Below are 22,162 nucleotides of genomic sequence, written 5' to 3' on the forward strand. Positions count from 1 at the left end.
TAAACAAGCACCCTACTGTGAATTGAAAACATTTGAAACGTGTAGTTGCTTCTTGGTACATGTGTTTGCAAAATTCTGGGCTGTTTTAACTCAACACACACACACACACGTGTGTGTGTGTGTGTGTGTGTGTTTGTCAAAAAAAAGCCACATTATCTTTATTATAGGAAATATAAAAGGTTCTGATTAAATCCCATTTTGGTTCTCTAGGTCAGATTTTTCAATATCATCACATTTTTTTGTGTGCATGTATTAAAGCACCAATGTATTTTTGCAACTTCTGCTGTCGCAACAGCTATAAAGCCTCATTTTTGTTCTAACTGAAACCACTACGAAGCATTCTACCCGTTTCAGTAAGAAAAAAGATTTTCTTAAATAGGTGAGGGGTTAAAGTGAGAGTAAACAGTGTTTCCCCCAATAGTCACTTAAAGCTCATGAGTCACCGCTCAGTCCAGTCAGATCCTCTCACACTCCCTGGCAAGAGTACACTGTTACCATGGAGACCAAACACTGCCAAACAGCTCAGCTTCAATGAGTGAATAAGTCCATCTGCATTAACTGAGTTACTGATGCTCACCGGAACTCACGAGGGCCACTGTAACCCTGCCACACAGATAACACCATCAACTTATTAATCAATCTGACTCACAGTGACTTCCTCTAAACTTCTGCATCATTACATTCATGTCTGATTATCAGCAGTGAGAACACACCCTTGTGGAGCTGAACACACCTTTTGTCTAAACCACAGAAAATACAGCACTACTGTAAGTCTACTACCATAGAGACAGCAGGATAAACAGTAGATTAGAATAACAATCGCTGCATCTCAATGACAACTACATAATAATTATACTAAATAAACTATAGGGAGGTACATTATCAGTAGTACTAAATAATCTGAGACGGTTTTTCTATGGAGGCCAATAAAGTACCGATCAAGTGCAAAGGACGAATGTAAGGATGCAATATAACTAAGTTACTAGACTTTATGGTTATAGTAGTTGCTTCAAAGTTTAATTTTGAGGATTTTTACTCTCTTAGATGCTGAGGGTCTTTATTGTCAAACTATGCTTGAAAATTAATATGACAGAACAATTATAAAAATATTACATTTAATGTTACAACTGATAAAACTAATGCATTTTCTACTGAACACAATAACTGACCTAATATCAGTCTTTTTATATACATTTTTCCAGCATCATAACTAAGTCAGCTTAATACACATTTGACTAGCATATTTTACAATGATTTACTGAAGACACCAACTTCAACAATCTCTAAACCCAATATAATTAAACAAAACAATATTACTGTATTTATTTAAAAAAAATAATCATTTGGTGACGTTAAAATATACTATTTAAAAGATAATAGGTCAGCCCCAAAATCCTAATTAAGTGAAACATCTTTATATTTTGCCATACATTTCCTTTAAATCCCCATCTTTCCACAAATCTGTCAGCAAGAACTGTTTAATGTTTTTAAATTCAGCATGATCACTTATTCTGTGATTTTCTTCTTTTTTTTCTTGCATCAGAACAATCAAAATCAATATAATAATAATAATAATAATAATCCCTACATTTATAAAGTGCTTTTCTGGACACTCAAAGGGCTTTACACATTTTTGGGGGAATCTCCTCATCCACCACCACTTAGATGACGTGGCGGCAGCCTTATTGCGCCAGACCACACACCAACTGATTGGTGGAGAGGAGACAGAGTGATGAAGCCAGTTTTGATACGGGGATGGTTAGGAGGCCAGTGGGCAAATTTGGCCAGTATGCCGGGGTTAAACGGCAACTATTTTTTGAAGGACATCCTGGGGTTTTTAATGACCACATTGAGTCAGAACATTGGTTTAAGGTTTCATCCGAAAGACGGCGCTCACTAAGCAATAGAGAATCCGCTTCACTATACTGGGGTGTTAAGACCCACACAGACTGCAGGATGTGTACTCCCTGCTGGTCTCACTAACACCACTTCCGGCAGCAATCTAGCTTTCCCAAGTGGTCTCCCAGCCAGGTGCTGACCTGGTGTAGCCTTGCTTGGCTTTAGAGGGTGACCATGTGAGAGTTGAGAGAGCTAGCTGCCGGCCAATACACATTTGATGAATACATAATACACATTTGACGATCTTATTTTACAATGATTTACTAAAGATGCCCATTTCAATGGTGCTAACAGTTTCTAAACAAAATAAACAAACAATATGACTGTTTTTAGAGAATCATTTGATGACATTAAAGAATACTATTTAATGATCACCAGAAAGAAGTTCATAATCCTTTCAACAGTTATCACTTATTCTGCAATGCATTGTCATAAACATCAAAATAAATATAACGATTAATTTTTCATGTAAATATACCCATTACACTGAATGGCGATGAAGTGTTAATTTCACCCATATGCTAAGCTTTTATTTGCACAAAAGTTATTTGAAACATTAAAGTAATTATAATTGGCTTTTGGCGGCATAGTGGCTCAGTGGTTAGCACTGTCACCTCACAGCAAGAAGGTCACTGGTTCAAGTCCCAGCTGGTCCAGCTGGCATTTCTGTGTGGAGTTTGCATTGTCTCCCCACGTTCACGTGGGTTTATTTCAGGTGCTCCGGTTTCCCCCACAGTCTAAAGACATGCGGTATAGGTGAATTGAATGAACTAAATTGGTTGTAGTGTATGAGTGCGTGTGAATATAAGAGTGTTTCCCAGTACTGGGTTGCAGCTGGAAGGGCATCCACTGCATAAAACAAATGCAGAAAAAGTTGGCGGTTCATTCCTCTGTGGTGACCCCAGATAAACAAGGGACTAAGCTGAAGGAAAATGAATGAATTGACTTATTATCCCTTATTCCTATCATTATACTGAGTGACGCTAGTGGAGGCTCAACACACACTGGGAACTAATTTAACTAATTAATCATCAAAACAACTCACTACAGTGCAAATTATAAACATGTATCATCTTGCTTACTGGTGAAAACTTCACATAGTAAAAATGTTACTCTCATTTCTTAATCAGTACAATATGTTACCCTAGCAGCAAAACAATAAAAAAGAAGACTTTATCAAACTATAAAGAGGAATGTAATGACACAAAACAGAAACAGACACACTACACAAGTTGCAGAAGGGTGTGGCAGAGAATCCAACAGACATTTCCCAAGCACACACAACACACCCACATTCACACCTCACATACCTGCTCCACTGAGCAACAGACATGGCATGCGTGTGGTTTTAGTGTTGTTGTTTTTATGAAATCATTTCTACTTTGGTGAGAATATCAAACCCAAATCCCAAGGTTTAGAACTACAGGGATTATTTGTTTAAAGCCATGATAATAATTTAAATTAAATAAATTTCATTTTAATTTAAGAACACATCAAACAGAGTAAAGCTCTGAGCTGTCAGCCTCAGTGACAGGAGCAATAAGCAGATGTGCAGTGTAGAAAACTGCCGTCATGGTTCAGCTAAATTTAGCCAGGGACTAGGCTGAGAGCCCAGGGGCAGGGGATAGACACCGTCCTGCTCTTTAGGGTTAAACTTACAGTATCTCTAGGATGTGTGAAAGAAATCTCAGAGAGCAACAGAGGACAAGCACTTGCATTAGCCACTGTCTGCAGCTTTTGAGTGTTTTATGGATCAGTAAGCCACACACCGTTCTGAAACTAATCCTAGTGGAAATACTGTTGGTTCCAGGGTGGAATGAGTCACAGTAATTGCCACTCATGTAACTGCAACTTTAAACTGCAGACTGGTTTACTGGTTTGACTGGCTTGCTGGTTTTAAGAGACTTTTCATTCAAATTTAATTTATTCAATATTTGAATAATTGTTCATACATGACCAAGAGTAAGCTTGTCCGATATTGATTCTTCCCTGTAAAAAACGATTAGTCACCTTACATAAAAAGTAAGCACAATGACTTAAGTGCCTTGTTGCAACTTAAGGCAACTTATCTTTATATTTTTATAATAATACACATGGTTCATTTACCCAATCATTTTATGAAAACATGTTAACTGATTTTTTAAAGTCAACAAATCCCTTAAAATTATTTGTTTACTTTTGATCACTTTTTAACCAAAGTCAACTAATGGCTGTAAAAGCAACAGGTTTTCTAATGTTTTTAAAGGCAAATAACCACTTTAAACGGAACCAGTTTACTTTATTGTTATAAGCAAAGTCAACTAATTGCTTTAAAAGCATCAGGTTTACTAACACTTTTAAAGTAAAGTCAACTAATCGCTTTTACAGTGTTGTTCAGGCTCAAGCTTGTCCTTTATCTTCTTGAATTCTTTGTTGGCTATGCAACTGTGCTGTTTTCTAGACTTGCATATAACATTATTTCATCTTAAAGTTAGCTGTTGGCTTACTCCACCTATGGGCAACAAGAAAAATATGTGATGTATGCCGTGAAGCAGATCGTACTGTTCTGCTCATAGACGTTTCTATATTCGCTTATGTTTCTGCTGGCAGGGGATGGTTGAGGCAGTGTGTACTGTGTATTGACTCCATTACCTAAACTTGCATGTGTGGTTTTAGAGACAGGTTAGCAGAACATGGTAGATCTACACAGAAATGCCAACTGACCCAGCCAAGGCTCTAACCAGTGACCTTCTTGTTGTGAGGAGAGCATGCGACCCACTGCACCACCGCGTCGCCTATCATATCAATATTTCTGGGAATTTATTTCAATAATAATAAAACATTTTGATAAGTACAACAACAACAAAAACAAAAACAACAGTATTTGGTGCCAATAACCCTCTCATAATTAGTTACTATTCATTGAATCATTCATTCAAATGATTTGTTCAAAACTGCTAGTTTATTTAGAAACAAAGCCAGTGACTTCCTTTATATATGGATCAATTAATCAATTACACACTAGTCAAACAAAAACAGATGGATTGAAAAATTACAAATATTCTGCTTCATGGCTCGCAAAATCTAGTAGCCCAAAGTCCCAAAGCTATTGTTTTTTTTTTCAGTCAGGCTACCAAAATCCATCTACACTGTGCCCAGTGGGTTATCTAGTGGGCATGGTGTAGATCAAATTTGGTAGCCCCACTGAAAAAACAATAGCCCCGAGACTTAGGGCAACTAAATTTTGTGAGCCCTGTGTTCCTGCATAGTTTGAATATATTTTCATCAACAATATAAAAAAGCTTTTAATAATGTGTCTAAAATGTAAGTTTTATGTATTAATCATTACTGAAATTCAGAAAAACAGCATGCTTGTTTTTGTGATATCATTACATTGTATCCTATAAATACAGAAAACAAAACTCCATATAGGGATAACATTCAACTTTTAATAGCCTTCATACTCTTACTAATATCAATGTATAAAACTTTTACATAAAAAAAAATGAACACATACCTGGCCTTCAGCTCCTTGTAGTCCTCACGCACTTTGCTGAGCTCCAGTTGCAGTCGGGCTCGTTCTTTGGCCACCGAGTCCAGTGTTTTCCTGGCATCTGCAAGTTCAGCCTCGTACGCCGCTTTCATGCCACTCAGCTCCCGGCTGATCTCCGTCTCGGATTCAGTGATGCGCATACGCAGACCTGCGTTCTCCACTTCCAGAGAGCGAACCTTATCGATGTAGACCGCCAGACGGTCATTCAGGTTGCTCAAGTCCTCCTTTTCCTGCAATCGAGAGATGCGGGTGGGGGACAGGACATTGGTCACCCCACCGCGGCTGCTTCGTTTCTGACCTGGAGTCTCCATGGTTGTCTGGAACTACTGATACTAGAATAGAATAGAATAGAATAGAATAGAATAGAATAGAATTATTACAACCCTTTCTAAATAAGATCATAAATCAGATGCTGTTTGGAAAAGTTGCCAAAAACCTAACCTCTCATTTAAATGAATAGGGAGAGGGTTTCAATAAATTGAACAATGACTGTGTTTGAATATAGGACATATTTTTTCATAAATAATATGTTCAGGTATCTTTTAAAGTCAAAGTCTGTCTGATTATAAATGATGCTGTGATTTATTGTGCTAATAAAAGAGAAATAAACACAAATGCTGCAAAAATAAGTCTATTTGGTTTATCTCTTTCAAAAAAAAAATCCAGGAGCATCCCGACAAACTTTTCCTGAATAAACATTCAAATAAATCTCCAAAATGTTCCCTCTTGAATACACAAACCCAGATAAGATCTTAACCTCAGATAGGGTTTATACTGTATACATTGCAACTTATCTAAATTAAAGTGTCCTGACCCATTTTACAATCACTGAAGTAAAACAACTAAAATTGGGGCGTCACAGTATTGAAGTCTGAGACTGTAAATTATTATGGTAATAAAAATAAAATAAATGCAAATCCAAACTCCATCCCTCTTCTGTTCCCTCCTTAACTTTGCGTCTTAAAGTTTCTGCCACGCCCAACCACTGATCTCATCCAAGAGCATTCATACAAACATTCCTAGCATAAACATTTATTAAAAACCTTCAAAATGTTCCTTCCTGGCTAGACAAACCCAGATAAGAGAAATGGGGTTTATCCTGCATTCATTGCAACTTATCTCACATAAAGTATCCTGACCCACTTTAAACACGATTTGCACAGATACGCATGTCAAAGTCCCACTGACAAGAGCTCTGAACGCATGTTTGCTTTGGGCTGTGGAAGTAATTCCAAACATTACAATGTGCTTAGACGGCACATGTGACACTCCCCCTAAATGCAATTACAGCAGTAACCTGTCTCTCACAGTGCTATATTAAACAAATAGGTTATGAAAAAACAAAAGCCATTCACAATCTGCACTACTGCTATAGACAAAATGCCTTAATGACTGACCTGGTAAAGCTGAGAGAGAGAGTTTGGGTTAGTGAAGCTCCTACAGCTGCTGTGCCCCGCGTAAACTCTGCTGAAAGAGTGTGTGCTGCGACTCGCGCTTCTGATCTCTGGCAGAAACTCACGCCTCTCAAAGAAGAGAAGGAGGAGGAGGAGAAGAAGGAGGAGTTTGTGAAGTCTGACTCAAAGCACACTCAGGGGAACAGAGTTTTTACTGGAGATCACATTGGTACACTCTTGGTTTATTGTTTTATTTATATAATCTGTAACTTGTGAGATAAGCACTTAAACAGCAGTAGATTAAATCCCTTACTTGGTAATGGCTTATTTTCAGCTAAATATAATTACACAAAAATTACTGAAATATAAGAAAATATTTAAATAAAATACAAATGATACAATTACAACAAAATAATAAAAATAATAAATATAATTACTTTTATTTTAATCATTATAAGGGATAGTTCACACAAAATTGAACATCAGCTCATTATTTACTCACCCTGAGGTGGTTCAAAACCTTTATGAGTTTCCTTTGTCCCGTTGAACACAAATGAAGATATTTCAAACATGTAACCATTGACTTCCAGAGCAGGAAAAACAAATACTATGGAAGTCAATGGTTACAGGCTTAGATCATTCTTTGAAATATCTTCTTCTGTGTTCAACAGAAAAAAAAAGAAACTTGTAAAAGTCTGAAACGTTAAAAGAGTGAGTAAATTATGATAGAATTGGCATTTTTGGGTGAACTATACCTTTAAGTAAAATATAAATAAATAAATCCAGATAAAGTTTGTCCAAAGATTTCTTCAAAGAGTAATTTATCCATGCCTATGAGCCAAAGAAAAACATCCCTCATTCACCCTCATTCCTGAAAAATCCAGAATATATCCATTGGTCATTGCATGAAGCTTTAAAAGAGAAGGTCACAGTGTTGTATTAAAAACTCCGGCTAGTATTTATTTCAGAGGGGTGGACATGCTAAAAATGAAGTATCCAATCAGGTGTCTTAGTAAAAGAGAGGAGAGTGGATGAGACAAATCCTTTTTAGGAAGAAAGGCTGTGCTTAGATACACTTTAACACTACTAACATTACTTTAACACTACTTGTCACCTCCTATCGAATTCCTGCTGCATATTAATGTTCGGGATCAACTGAGTACATCTATTTTAGCTTTTGTTAAAGTTGAATTGTATTGAATTATAGTACTTGTTGCATCCAAGAAGGATTAAATTAAATATAATTATAATTATTAATATTATAGAATACTATACTATTTTAACTTGCAGTAAATAACTTCATTAGATAACTACTGTAAAGTAAAAAAAAAAAGTCCAATAAATTAAGTTTAAGAAGATTTAAGTACTACAATTACACTTAGAAATGTGATTTCTGCAAAATTGTTGCAAACAATTTTTGTGAATTTAACAAATTTAATTTTGTAATGTTTAAATTAATTGAATCAAATTTAATTCAGCCCAAATGAATTGCTTGCAACTACTTAACGTAAAAAAAAAATGGAAAATCAAGGAATCATTTTTGAATATTTTTTTTCAGTGTACTAAAGCTTCAATGTGAAATTTTGGATAAATAGAAATATAACAAAATAAATTGAAAATTAAACTGAAAATTGATCAAATAAAGCTAATCAAAAAAGATTAATACATTTTACAATGCTAACAAAAATAAAGCGAAAATAAAATCTAAACAATTAATGAAATATAAACTTAGAAAAAAATTGAATAAAAAGTAAACCCGTACTAACCCGTAATTAAATTATATTAATACGATAAAATATTATGCTATTTTAACCTAAACAACTACATTAGAAAACTACAGCAAAGTCAATTAAGTCTAATAAATTAAACTTGAGCTGATTTCAGTACAATTATGAACACTTTAATATGAATTGGATATAGAAATATGATAAATAAACCATTTTAATAAAAACTTATTAAATAAAGCTAAAAAAAGATTAATAAACATAGCAATGCTAGCAAAAATAAAGCAAAACTAAAATCTAAACATTCACTAAAACAAACTTTAAAAATAAATAAATAGAAATAACCTGCAATCAAATAAATCCTATTATATTAAATAAATGCAAAAAAGTACTAAAATGACTAAAACATATGAATTACAGTTATTTTGTGATCAATGAAATAAAAGGTAAATCAAAATATGAATAAATACTATAACCTTAATTACTGAATAATATACTAAAAACTGAATTAAAAATGATAGAAAATAGAAATCAATGACAAGCATAAATACAAACAATTAAACAAAGATTAAAATCAAAACTGAAAAATAAAGTACAAGTAAACATTATAATAGTATATATTTAATACTAAACAAAAGACACCATGTTCCACATCTCTCACATCTAAATATATTGTCAGTATGCTCGTATAATTATTAATTATTGAGTCCATTTGGAAAAACTAAACAAAAACTCTTCAGAAAACAAAACGTTTTGTTCTGTGTGGCAGAATGGCATAAGAAACAGTTGTGGGAAAAAAAAGACCCTGGCACAAGCACATGGGCGGCTCAGTGTAAAAGTCCCAGAACATCCAAAGACCTACAGTATAAGAGAGACGTCTGACAGCTAGACGAGTAACACTATCAGTTCTGTACTTTCTCTTCTCATTCTCTCGTCGCATTACCTCACACAACCACTGCATTCCCACATAACAATGTGATTCCCTAGAGCAAATGTCTCTCCACCCGAGTGGCATTTCTGACATCTGTGACAACTAAAAGCAGATTATGTCACAATCAGGAGTCACGATCAGAAGTTCATTGTGTGCAGTGATTTCGGGGAACAACCTGCAGATTTTTTGGGGAGAATTTGGGAAATTTTGCTGAGGCAGATGAGGTGGATTTGTGCTCTAGACTGGTGGTCGAAAGGTGGAGATGTTAGGACATACAGTATGTGTCAAATTACAAGACATGACAGGTTCCAACCAGAAAGGAATTTCGTGACACCTCCGAATTACAGTGTTTAAATCATTTTCACATTACTTCAAATGTAATGGCATTTAACTGTTAATATAACACTTAAAATCATTCCCAGTGATTAATTTAAGACTACAAATGAGTACAGCCTGAAATCACTGTATTTATTTGAGTAAAATGCTATGCTGTTAAAACTGTTGAGTCATGCATTGGGAATGAACATACAAATCGTTCTGTCTTTCTCTATGAACATCCCTAAAATGCCACTGCTATATGTACTACAGTAAACATGGCAGATTAAAACAAAAAAATACAAAGTACAAAAAAAATTATAAAATAATAGTAAATAAAACGGCAATAAAATAAGTAGCTAAAGTACAAAAATTACTAAAACCGATATATATAATAAAAGATGTTATTTTTTAACCCAGACATTTAAAAAGAACTTATTTTACAGAAGTAATTACAATATAAACTACGAATATAAATACTATATATATATATATATATATATATATATATATATATATATATATATATATATATATATATATATATTATTTGCATGGCACATGGGTAAAGAAATCTTTTGGCTTTAGACATCCCCATTCTCACGAGTTTCTAAGTTCTCTTACCCTTCCAACTGAGTTTGTTCTTCCGAGGCAATCTGGAAACACCTCAGTGCTGCTGCGAATAGCCTTGTAAATACCTGTCCTGCTTATTTAAATCACCTGCTTGATTAAACTAATTAAATTAAAATTGACCGGCACAATGGATGGTTTTGTAAATAATACTGAAAACAGTTTAATATAGGTTTCTCTGAAACGGTGAATATTTCACTTTCATTTTATTTAGGCTAGATTATTATTTTATTTAACAAATCAGTTTGCGTTTTGGCGCTGAAGCATATAGTGAACTGGTTTTGTAGCACTCAGATAATATTTATTATTGTTGTTTATCTAGTAGATAACCAACAAATAAAAAATGTATTCAAATTAGGATACAAGGACGTGCTTTCATTTTCTCAATCTCACTCGCGGCAAGTTCAGTTGAGGGAGTGTTTAAGCAAATCATATACATATTTATATATATATATATATATATATTATATATATATATATATATATATATATATATATATATATATATATATATATATATATATATATATATATATATATATATATAAACAGGAAACATAAGTTTGATCCTATCAGTTTCGTAACAAATGCCCTTAAATAATAGGCCTATAGCGTTTGACAGCAAGCACCAGTGCTTTTCAGGTTGAAATATGAATAAGGGATGATGGGGCAGGGTGGTGCTGGATATGTGCGTTCTTTTGAATAAAATCCTGCAGGCCCCTGACTTTAGATATTACTCTAGAGAATCATTCTAATACTAGCTCTAAAGTGACGTTGGTGAAGTAGCAATGGTTTTTGCTGTTTTGACATCAGCTTCAGATGTGAATGAATGGTAAAAGAAAGTAGTTCCTCATTCAAAAGAATTTTTAGACTCTGTTTGATTTTCTTTTTTAAACACAATAATGCCGTCAAACTGTTGTATAAACGCATTATCACACGAGTAACAGTGCGATATGACTGTTTATTGTCACTAGTGGAACACTAAAGCATGCAAACACGTTTACGCACGGCTCCCACCAGTGCTGATATACAGCCATATCACACTGCTACTCGTGTAAAATTGCTATTGCTCATATATAAAATATAATAACTTTCAACTAATAAAAATGAAAATAAAAAAAACTTCAATAAAATATTTTATTAAATAAAATATATGTATTAAATGAACTTTAAATACTAAAACTACTAAAACTTAAAAATAAATTAGTAAAAAAATACAAAAGAACAAATAGGCCCACACTTAAAAAATGAAAACTAAAAAAATATCAAATAAAAGCTACATTTTACTTTTTAATACTATAACCTCAACTGTAATTGTAGCGGTAAAAAAACGAATATTTTTTATAAAAAACTAACAACATTTAATAATTAGCAGCAGCATGGCATGCATGTAATTTTTATAGAATACTTAATGTGATTGAGAATACTGTGAGTATAGCCTTCAAATTTTATTCTTTTTTTTTTTTTTTACAAAATTGTATATAATTTAAGGCATGCCAAAATGACTAATTCAGGACTAGAGACGGGAACTGCCTGGGATCAGCAAGGATATATTTGAGAAATAATTATGCTGTTAAAACTGTTGAGTCATGCATTGAGAATGAACATACAAATCTATCCATTTATAAACACGACATAAATGCTGTTGCTACGGACTACAGTAACCACCGCAGAAGATTAAATGTTTGACCAAAGATTCAGACAGGGAAATAGTGACTCACAGTTGCCGAAGCCCAAAATCAGGAATTGTTTGCAGGCGTCATGGATCCACCATCGCCGCACACTAGCAGAGCAGTGAGTGCAGCAGAATGATGGAATCGTGCGGCGTCCTCTAGTGGCCGATACATAGAAACGCAGAAATTTACCGTGGTCTACAAAAACATACACAGGTAATGAATTTTGACTGAAGTATTAAAAAAATCACACATTTTTATCAGGCTCCCATTTAGTAACTTGACGAATAGCAATGAAAATTTTAGTAGCTTGATGTATATGCCTTATTTTCTTAGCATTATAGTGACTGTGAAAGATCCTCATGATTCTGATCAAAACAAACAAAAGGTAAGATTTGCTAACTTATTCTTATTTTTTTTAGCACATAGACATTTGGCTACATGAAACATTAGGTCAAGACTATTTAACTGAAAGTCTGATTGACAAAACCCTGTAAAACCCTGGTTGCTAACTTTTTAGCAACTTGTCATAATACCCTAGCTTGTTTCCCTAAAAGCACCCAGCAACAAATTTAGCTATTTTTAACATTCATTTGGCTTCATTTAGCAACTTTTTAAAGAGTGTCTCAAATCAAAAGAGCAGTAGCTACTAGTGACTGCAGGCTTCGGCTAACTCTAAATCTAAATAGCTGGGCACAGAAGAGCAGCCAAAATAGTTCCTGGTAAACCAGAGAGACTGAAACGCATTTCTAGGACAGCAATTCAAGCACCCTTAGAATTTTTAGAAATTGTTCTTCCTGATCCGTCCAGTAGGCGGTGGTTGGGTTAAGGCATAGGGGTGGGGTAAGGCCATATTTGATCCTAGAAATGTAATTCTGAAACTGCAGCCTCTGGTTGTGCAGCACCAGCAATATTTGTGGGCTGAATGCAAGAGCAGTAGATAATATTTCACATTTTGTTAACAACCATTAACATGTAGGCTATATTTTTTGTACATTTAGATAGCATTAACTACCAATACATTGATATAATTAAACATATTTCAAATAATGTTATGCTAAGATGGGCAGTCTATTTAAAAAAACTCATGGATTCATTAATTAATTCACTTTTCGCCTAAGTCCCTTTATTAATCAGTGGTCGCCACAGCAGACCTATCCCTGGGAAACATCCATACACACTTATTCACACACATACACTACGGACAATTAAGCTTACCCGATTCATCTATAGCCCATGTCTTTGAACCTGTGGGGAAAACCCAGAGAAAACCTATGCGAACATAGGAGAACATGCAAACTCCACACAGAAATGCCAACTGACCCAGCAGGCACTCGAACCAGCAACCTTTTAGCTGTGAAGCAACAGCTCTAACCGCTGCGTCACTTCGCCACCCCAAAACTCATGGATTATTAGTTTAAAGATACATCTAAGCCCAGCAACCCCCCCCCCCCCCCCCCATCCCATTTTACATCTTACATAAACAGAACAATATGGTTAACATATTTTTTGTCAGTTCTTACAGACTGTGAAGAAGAGATGGTGGAAGAGACTCACCTCTTTTTTCAGAGCTGCCTTGAAATGGCATGCAGAGAGCTGCTCCTGCCAGCAGCAGAGCAATACAAACACCAGAAAAGTGGCATGGGCAATGAGATGCAGTGATGGTTTAAAAATGTTGGGTTTAATTGATCAATCAATATGAATATCTTCAATAACAGCACACACAAAGCAAAAACATTATAAAAAAAAACCTAGGTCAAAGCCGTGAATAAATCTTTATTCCAAACTTTAAAAACCTTACAGTACATTAATGTAAACCTAAAAGTGAAGTGCTTAAAATTAATATATTACATTTGTTTTCAAAAACTATCAAGCCTCGAGTATCTTGCACCTTGGCTTGACTGAGGCAGCAGTATTTTCTTCTTGCTGTAATTCCTCTGAAGGGAATTTGTATGTAGATGCTAAAAATATCAACCTCTACCAAACGATTTTATGTCAAGGCCCCATCTATCCTGTAACAGCCATCTCCACAAATGCCTTGGGCTCTCTGTTTTCATCAGTGTCACTTGCCATTGATCTATTGATTTGCTATAAATAAAACTGTTTTTGTAGTAATATTGTTCTACGAATGGTAATCAATGCACCAAAAAAACACATTGATTTTTTTTTTTTTTTTTTGTCTTTTGTTTTGTTCTTTTTACCTAATGATTTGAGTGTTCAACATTAAGCAACTGGTTTTCTCAAACAACTTGCACTAGAGCACTCATATCTCTCATTTTTATAAAAATGTCATTGGTTTTTAAAATGAGATATGAATTTAATGTTTTAACTACCCATTACAATATGTGACTCTGGACCAAAAACCAGTCAAAAAAGTTTATTTTTTTTAATCGAGAAATACCATCTGAAAGCTTTGTTGGGACATTTGGCCAATTTGAAAACCTAAAAAATAAGGATTTAAAAAAATTAAATATTGATTCAAACATTTTTTTAATTGTTTTGATTACATTCAAAAATCTTGAAACATGATCTTAATCCTTTAACTACCCCACCAAGAAAAAAAATGTTTGGATTGCATTTCTTAACTCCTAATGTTGCTAGTTAACACACTCAATGCATTTTTTTCTACACATCCTGTAATTTCTAAAATATCAACCTCTACCAAATGATTTATATGTTGACTTATGGTAAAAGTATTACAAATAATCCATATACTATGAAGTGTAAAATCTGAAGTGTAAGACCAGTTTATTTAAAAACATAATCAAAATAAAAACTAAATCACCTTTATTTTTTGTAAGTATGCCATAAAATATTTCAGATTCTAATTTATCATGTTTTCATGTTTGTTTGATTGCTGTGTTACTTAACAGTCATTATTTGAAAGTCAAAATATGGTCAACCATGAGCAGGCAGTTCAATATTCTAAGTAGTATTTGGCATGAAATATTTAAAAAAATATAATTTTGACTGATAATATATAATAATTTTGAAAATATATCTTTTATCACTATTCCTACATATAATCCCGAGAAATTTAAGAGTTTTGTGCTGCTGGCACGTCTCAGCAGTCTGAAATGCAAAAAAAAGTCCAACTTTACCAAAAGTCTCCAGCTGGTGACAGCATTACAGAGTTCATAGAGCAGGGGTGCCCAAACGTTTTTGTATAAAGGGTCAAAACCCAACATCAATATTGAGAGCCAGATAAATATACCAAACTATTTTACATTAAAGTTGCCATGAGTCATTTCCTAATTTATTTAAAAAATAAATAGAAAAGATCACTTTAAATCATATTAACTAATGCAGTATTACTTTTTAAATTATAACTTACTGCATTAAAACAAACAGTCACATTTATAACACATTGGAGTTCAATGTTGAATACACTTGTCAAGTAGAATCTGACTTTGCCTGGATTTGCTCATCAAAGTCTCTTCATTGTCCTGTCCTCTATCCATACAATGTCCATCGGGAGAAAGACAGTATGCACATTTAAACTAAATTACAACATTTAAATTGCTAAATTTTATTTAGCTGTTTTCTTTTGTTGTTTAACAATAAAATAAACAAATAAAAGGTTACATTTAATTTGAAATTACAATCTCGAAACCATCCCCATAATTTCCCTCTGTTCTCAGATGGGACTGATTGCTCAATGATTTGAGCATCTCTGTTAGACAATAACATTTAATTGTTTCAAAATTTTAATCACCTTAGAACACATTCACGAAAAAAGAAGAATATCACATAAAATGACAGGACAATTGGAAACACATCCGTCATGTAGGCTATACTAATAAACTTTAACTAAGTATAAATCGTGACTTAACATAATTACACGTGACACTTCATCTGACAGACAGCGCGCCTCCTCAGTTCTTTGCTCCTCATTAATCTTGTTCACTAAATCTGTTACTCTCAGAGTTTCCTCATTTCAGAATAGTTTTTAATTATGGATTTGTGGTTGAATAAATTAGTTTATGAAACAAAAAGCTGTTAATGACAAGTGTTCAAACTATGGTTCACATTAAAGACCTGTAGTCGCGGTGTGTGTTTAACCTCGGCTATTTTAGAAATCTGGCAAAATAGTATCAGAAAATAAAGTAAAGTTCTTTAAAAAGAGCAAGGTCGAACAATCAAGCAGCCACTTCACCCAGTACTGATGAGAGCAGTTGGTCTCCACACAGATGCACCATTTGAGAGTGTTAGGGAGGAAAGGCCTTGTGTTGGGCTTTATTTGTTGTTAAAAGGAACATGAACACAAATGGTTCACACAGCCTTGAGCATTCAAGGATACACAAATATACAGGCATGACCAAACGCTGTCTATTAACAGGGCTTTTCCGCTGCCACCAGACTGATGTTTCTGCCACATGTGAAGCAGAGGAAAGTTTCCTCTACAGGTGTTTGAGGAGAAAAAACGGTGAGTAAGTGTACATATATTGAATTATTCGGTCGGTGATTGTAATCAGTGACAGAAAATTGCACTTTATTCAGAGCATTGTAACTTTTGTGCTGTTTATTTAAGCATTCATGTTTTTATTAATAGTACAGAATTAGTTCTTTAGTTGTGCAGTTGTTGTAGCTAGTTTTAATACTTTTGTTGTGTTTTTAAATTATGTTTTTCATTCAAAGAAAAAAAAATCTATTGTTTTTTACTATAAAAAGATAACATCATGGCCGAAAAAAATCCAAATATTTACAACTTCAAAACAGAAATACAGATTGTTTTGTTGTTGTTTTGTTTGTTGTAGCTTTTTTTAAACTCAGTTCTATATTTCTATGGCACTTTTTAAAATGTAGATTGTGTCAAATAAGCTTAGCGTACAGTAGATGAAGTTCCACTAAATTAAAGTTTAGTTCAGTCTACTGTAATGCAGATGTCACTGAAAGTTTCCACTGTTGCACCGTTCCCCAAGTACAAAAACTCTAAGGCTTTAAACTGAAACTGGACATGCACTTGTCTACTTTATGGATGAATGTGGTATTTTTGTCAACGTAGGAGGCTTTAATCACTTGTTCTGTTCTTGTCTGAAATGTCCTTTTTAAGCTTCAGTAGTTTCCTTTAAGCTGACAGCTGACAACTTGGATAGGAGGTTTAGGGTAGAAATACAACAAATAATGTTTCAGATAAAATTGAAAATTTTTTGTAGGTGTTGAGGCTTAAACTACCTGACAAAAGTCGTGTCGCCTCTCCGAGTTTTAGGAACAACAAATAATAACTTGACTTCTAGTTGATAATTTGGTATCAGAAGTGGCTTATATGAAAGGCAAAGGCTATTAAATTATGCTTATTGTACCAAAATAAAATATGAGCATGTCTTGATTTTTAATTTTTTACATACAATAAGTTATGATTTTAGACAAAAGTCTTGTCACTTAACAGAAATAATGTACAGTATAGAATATAAAGTCATGGTGAAGTGGAAATAGAATGAATATTGTGTATGACTCCATGAGTTTGGAGGACTGCATCCATACATCTCTGCCATGACTCAAATAATTATTAATAAAGTCATCTGGAATGTCAAAGAAAGCATTCTTGCAGGACTCACAGAGTTCATCTAAATTCTTAGCATTCATCTTTAATGCCTCCTCCTTCATCTTACCCCAGACATGCTCAATAATGTTCATGTTTGGTGACTGGGCTGGCCAATCCTGGAGCACCTTGACTTTCTTTGCTTTCAGGAACTTTGATGTGGAGGCTTAAGTATGTGAAGGAGTCCTATCCTGCTGAAGAATGTGCCCTCTCCTTTGGTTTGTAATGTAATGGGCAGCACAAATGTCTTCATACCTCAGGCTGTTGATGTTGTCATCCACTCTGCAGCTCTCTTGCAAAACCTCATACTGAATATAACCCCAAACCATGATTTTTCCTTCACCAAACTTGACTGATTTTTGTGAGAATCTTGGGTCTATGCGGGTTCCAATAGGTCCTCTGCAGTATTTGTGATGATTATAGTTCAACAGATAATTCATCAGAAAAATCTACCTTCTGCCACTTTTCCAAATGATCCACTGGATGTCAAGTTATATTTGTTTATTAGTTGCTCTTACAACTGGGATCGACAAAGCTTTTGTCAGGTAGTGATTATGATGATTTTTTATTATTATTTTTTTATTTCATTTTTCTCAAATTCCATTTTTTTCAGTTTTTTGGGACACTATTTTAATCGTTAAAATAGATTTTTGGTCAGCCAAATAATATTATCCCAAATATTTGAAGAACATCATGACGGAGTCTCTGACACCAGCTGGAATGTTCTGAGAACATTGCATTTTCCAATGAAATTTGTGACAAACATTCAAAGAACGTTTCGAATATTCAGTGAAGGTTGCCTAAATAATGTTCCCCAAAACTTTTTACGAATCTCCACACTATGACCTTCTCAGAATGTTCTGGAAACATTTCTCAGAAACGGTCTTGACACCAGCTGGAACTCTCTGAGAACATTCTAGGAACACATAATTTGTAGTAATTCTATAAATGATTAATTGAATGCATCTTTACTGTGCTAAACTAGCCCATAAAATGTATGCATCGATCTGCACATTGCAAAATTATCCACCTAATAAAAACATTTTTTTCTTAATTTGTTTCCTCTAGGTCAAATTTTCAACTGATCTACAATTAAGAGTGATCATCGATCCATCATGAACCCCAGCGCTGAATCTCCCTCCAGCATCCACACTGACTGCGCTGAGGTCCAGGTCCCTGGGCAGGTGTTTCTGGTCATCGCAGTGGCCAGTTTGAGCGAAAACCTCTTGGTGATTGTGGCTGTGATCAAAAACAAGAATCTGCACTCTCCCATGTACTGCTTTATCTGTAACCTGGCTGTGTTTAACACCATCTCTAGCTTCTCCAAGGCACTAGAAAATATACTACTGTTGTTTAAAGACGCCGGACGCCTGAACTCACGCGGCCCTTTTGAGCTGAAGATAGACGATATCATGGACTCTTTACTCTGCATGTGCTTTCTAGGTTCCATCTTCAGCATCCTCGCCATAGCTGTGGATCGGTACATTAGCATTTTCCATGCGCTACGCTATCACATGCTCATGACCATGCGGCGTGTGCTGATCATTTTGTTCACAATATGGGTTTTGTGTGGCACCAGTGGAGCCCTAATGGTCGGCTTTTTTGAGGCAGCCACTGTAAAAATCTTCTTCATCGTGCTCTTCTTCACAGCTCTGCTCCTGATCCTCCTGCTTTATGTTCATATGTTCCTGTTAGCACGCCATCATGCAAACCGAATCGCGTCTATGCCTGGTGCTCAGGCGCAACACAGGAAAAGCGGCCTGAGGGGGGCGCTGACGCTCACCATATTGATCGGGGTATTCGTGGCCTGCTGGGCTCCGTTCTCCCTTCATCTGCTGATTATGATGATTTGCCCAGAGAACCCGTATTGTGAATGCTACCGTTCACTCTTTCAGCTGCATGTAGTGTTACTGGTGAGTCACGCTGTTATTGATCCGGCAATTTACGCTTTCCGTAGCGTGGAGCTGCGCAACACCTATAAGAAGATGCTTCTGTCCTCAGCTTCAAGGATCTGCAAGCGGTGTGCTTGAATGAGAACCAGGTTTTTCATGTGATAATTATGAAAAATTATAAATATTAAAGCTCCTGTATGTATGTTTTTTGACTCTTCTAAAGCATTAAAAAACATAATATGTTTGCAGATATTTAAGAAACATGCCAAGTGAACATTCTTGTTTATCTGAAAAATAATGCTGCAGTCAGATATCCTGCTTTGAAAATGTGCGTTACGTGTCCAAGAAAAACCGTCTTTGTTTTGATTTATTTAACCCGCCCACTGCCAGTTTAACTAATTATATTTCAGCAACTCAGGTTGCCTTGTTGGAAAACCACATATTTCATTCATTTATTCATTCAGACATAAAGGATCTCAAAGCATGCTTCTGTGACCGAAATGCGACCTTAGGTAGACAGTAGCAGACTCCAATATGAGATTCAAAGATTCAGAGTTCCACATGAGGCAGTTAATCTGGTTATTAATTAGCAAATATAAAAAATTTCACAAATGTAAACATTAGGCGAGCAGGTTACATTGTAACCCCATGTCCTAACAACACACTACATGACGAGATTTGCAGTGATGAGCATTTTGGCTATTTGCACTAAACGAAACACGTCAGAAGTTTAAATACAGCCAGTCAGAAGCACAGAAGCACAGGGTTTATAATTAATGCATATATTAAACCTCTTTAACATTGTTAAATGTACATGCTGAACCACTCATATGTGTTGGTTTGTATTATTTCACAGTTTTAAAGTTCAATTTCAATTTGAGGTGAACTATCATCTGCTGCTTTCAGTATATGGCAATAAATGTTATGTGAAATGGCATTCAAACTTACATTGTTAGTATTTAACGCTGAATAAAGCACATGAGGTGATCATTGTCAGTTTTCTGTTGCTCAGCCGCAAGAAAGCCATTTCTAATATATCAATTTGAGGTGTTGGTTAGAACAAAAACTCTTTTTATTATGAAAAATTCGATCGGTTGTCGTTGCATTGATACAGAACATGATTTAAATCAGCCTTTAGGCTCGATCGTCAGACTTGCTCCAGTTGGTCATCAATCTGGCAACCTGCGCTTGCGTTTGTTTTGATCCAGGAATACAATACCACTGGATGTTGAACCACTGGATGTTAAACTTACATACTGCACTTAATTAAGACAGCTGTCAACCCTTTTTTTGATGAATGACTCTTTAAATTAAAACTAAAAGTCAAGTATCATAATACATTGAGCCAGATTTACTAATAGATTGCACCAGTGAAAAGTATCTTTTGGTGTTTACTGAAGAAATACAGCAGAAATACTGCTGCAGACTGAAGTGGACAGAAGTTGCATTTAGATACAAATAATCAGTTTAATCAAATAAAATGTAACCACATCAGTCGGAATGAACTGACCAAATGTAATTAAATTTAATCTGGATTGTAAAGGTTATATGTATATATGTATAACAGTGTATTAAAGGGGACATATTATGCCCCTTTTTATAATGACAAATAAATTGATATAGTGTCTCGATAATGTGTCTGAAGTTTTAGCTCAAAACTTAACACACGCATTAATAATTAAAGCAAATGTGCTCCTATCTGTGTGTGCCCAAAAACACATCTATTTGAGTGTCTTTAAATGCAAATGAGGTGCTGCTTCATTAACAAGTCCAGCTATTTAGCATGCTAAATATTTCCAGACATCTGATCACATTTTTGATCATTCAAACTGTGTGATTGTTGCTTGCGTGAATGACCATATTTAGCTACAATTTTGGGCTTTTGTAAGCCATTTCACAAAACCTGTCGGCGAGTAAAAATCAGGATAAAACATGGTGTGAATTCGTCATAAGCGGCTGTTTTTTTTTTATAATTGCATGCAATGTCAGCAGATTGTCTTTGTCAATCGGCATTTTGTAGTTTTCAAATGTATAGTAAGTGGAAAATGTTTCTTGAGAGATTAAATTTGTTGGTATTAAATGAACAAAACAACATTTATTATAACAAACTGTCCAGTGAAACGACAATAAGTTCATTCACATTAATAAACAATATAGTAAACATTTTTACAATGTTTCTTCAAACTGTTCACAATTTGTCTTGGTTTATCATACACATCTTACACATTTGTTTAATAATACTTTGAAATATGCAATTATACATTTTCAGCTCATGATGTTTAGAGCATTAGCCAAATTCAAACAATATTGTACAATTCAATTAAAGCAGTTTTACAGGGAAAACTATCATATTCATTCACAAACACAGAAGCTTTTTCTCTTACCAATCATAGAAATCACATAAAAGTACAAATGTAAAGAAATGTAAAAAACTTCATTTCAACATCTAGACAAAATCTGTTGACATGCACATACACCACACATTTGCATAAACACATTTAAACTGAATTGTCATGCTTTCCTAAGCTCATTTTTATTAGTATATAATTTCATTTCATTTACTCAATGAACACTTTTTTCACCTTTGCACACATATTTTGTAAATGCATGATAATGGCATTGTTTTCCTG

General features: G+C 34.6%; 2 protein-coding genes across 7 annotated transcripts in view; one reads left to right on the forward strand and one right to left on the reverse strand.

The window, feature by feature from the left end:
• Positions 1–12,227, reverse strand: part of lmna (lamin A) — a 47,054-nt gene extending 34,827 nt beyond the window's left edge. The window contains exons 1-2 of one of the 3 annotated variants that reach the window (XM_087285062.1): positions 12,147–12,227; positions 5,396–5,763 (exon numbers count right to left, since the gene is read on the reverse strand). In XM_087285062.1, coding sequence (XP_087141188.1) covers positions 5,396–5,742 — 347 coding nt within the window. In that variant the 5' untranslated portion in view covers positions 5,743–5,763; positions 12,147–12,227. 3 annotated transcript variants of the gene reach the window in all.
• mc2r (melanocortin 2 receptor) lies at positions 11,816–21,624 on the forward strand. Of its 4 annotated transcripts, none has more exons than XM_087285305.1 (4): positions 11,816–12,314; positions 12,435–12,486; positions 16,438–16,524; positions 18,709–21,624. In XM_087285305.1, exon 4 carries the CDS (start codon positions 18,756–18,758, stop codon positions 19,668–19,670), a length of 915 nt encoding a protein of 304 aa, XP_087141431.1. In that variant the 5' UTR covers positions 11,816–12,314; positions 12,435–12,486; positions 16,438–16,524; positions 18,709–18,755; the 3' UTR covers positions 19,671–21,624.
• The last annotated feature ends 538 nt before the right edge of the window (positions 21,625–22,162 follow it).

The sequence above is a fragment of the Danio rerio genome, chromosome 16 (assembly GCF_052040795.2).
Source record: "Danio rerio strain M-AB ecotype USA chromosome 16, GRCz13ab, whole genome shotgun sequence".
NCBI lineage: Eukaryota > Metazoa > Chordata > Actinopteri > Cypriniformes > Danionidae > Danio > Danio rerio.

Excerpts from the sequence above, each read along its gene's own strand:
- mc2r (XM_087285305.1), top strand. The coding sequence starts at position 18,756 with ATGAACCCCAGCGCTGAATCTCCCTCCAGCATCCACACTGACTGCGCT.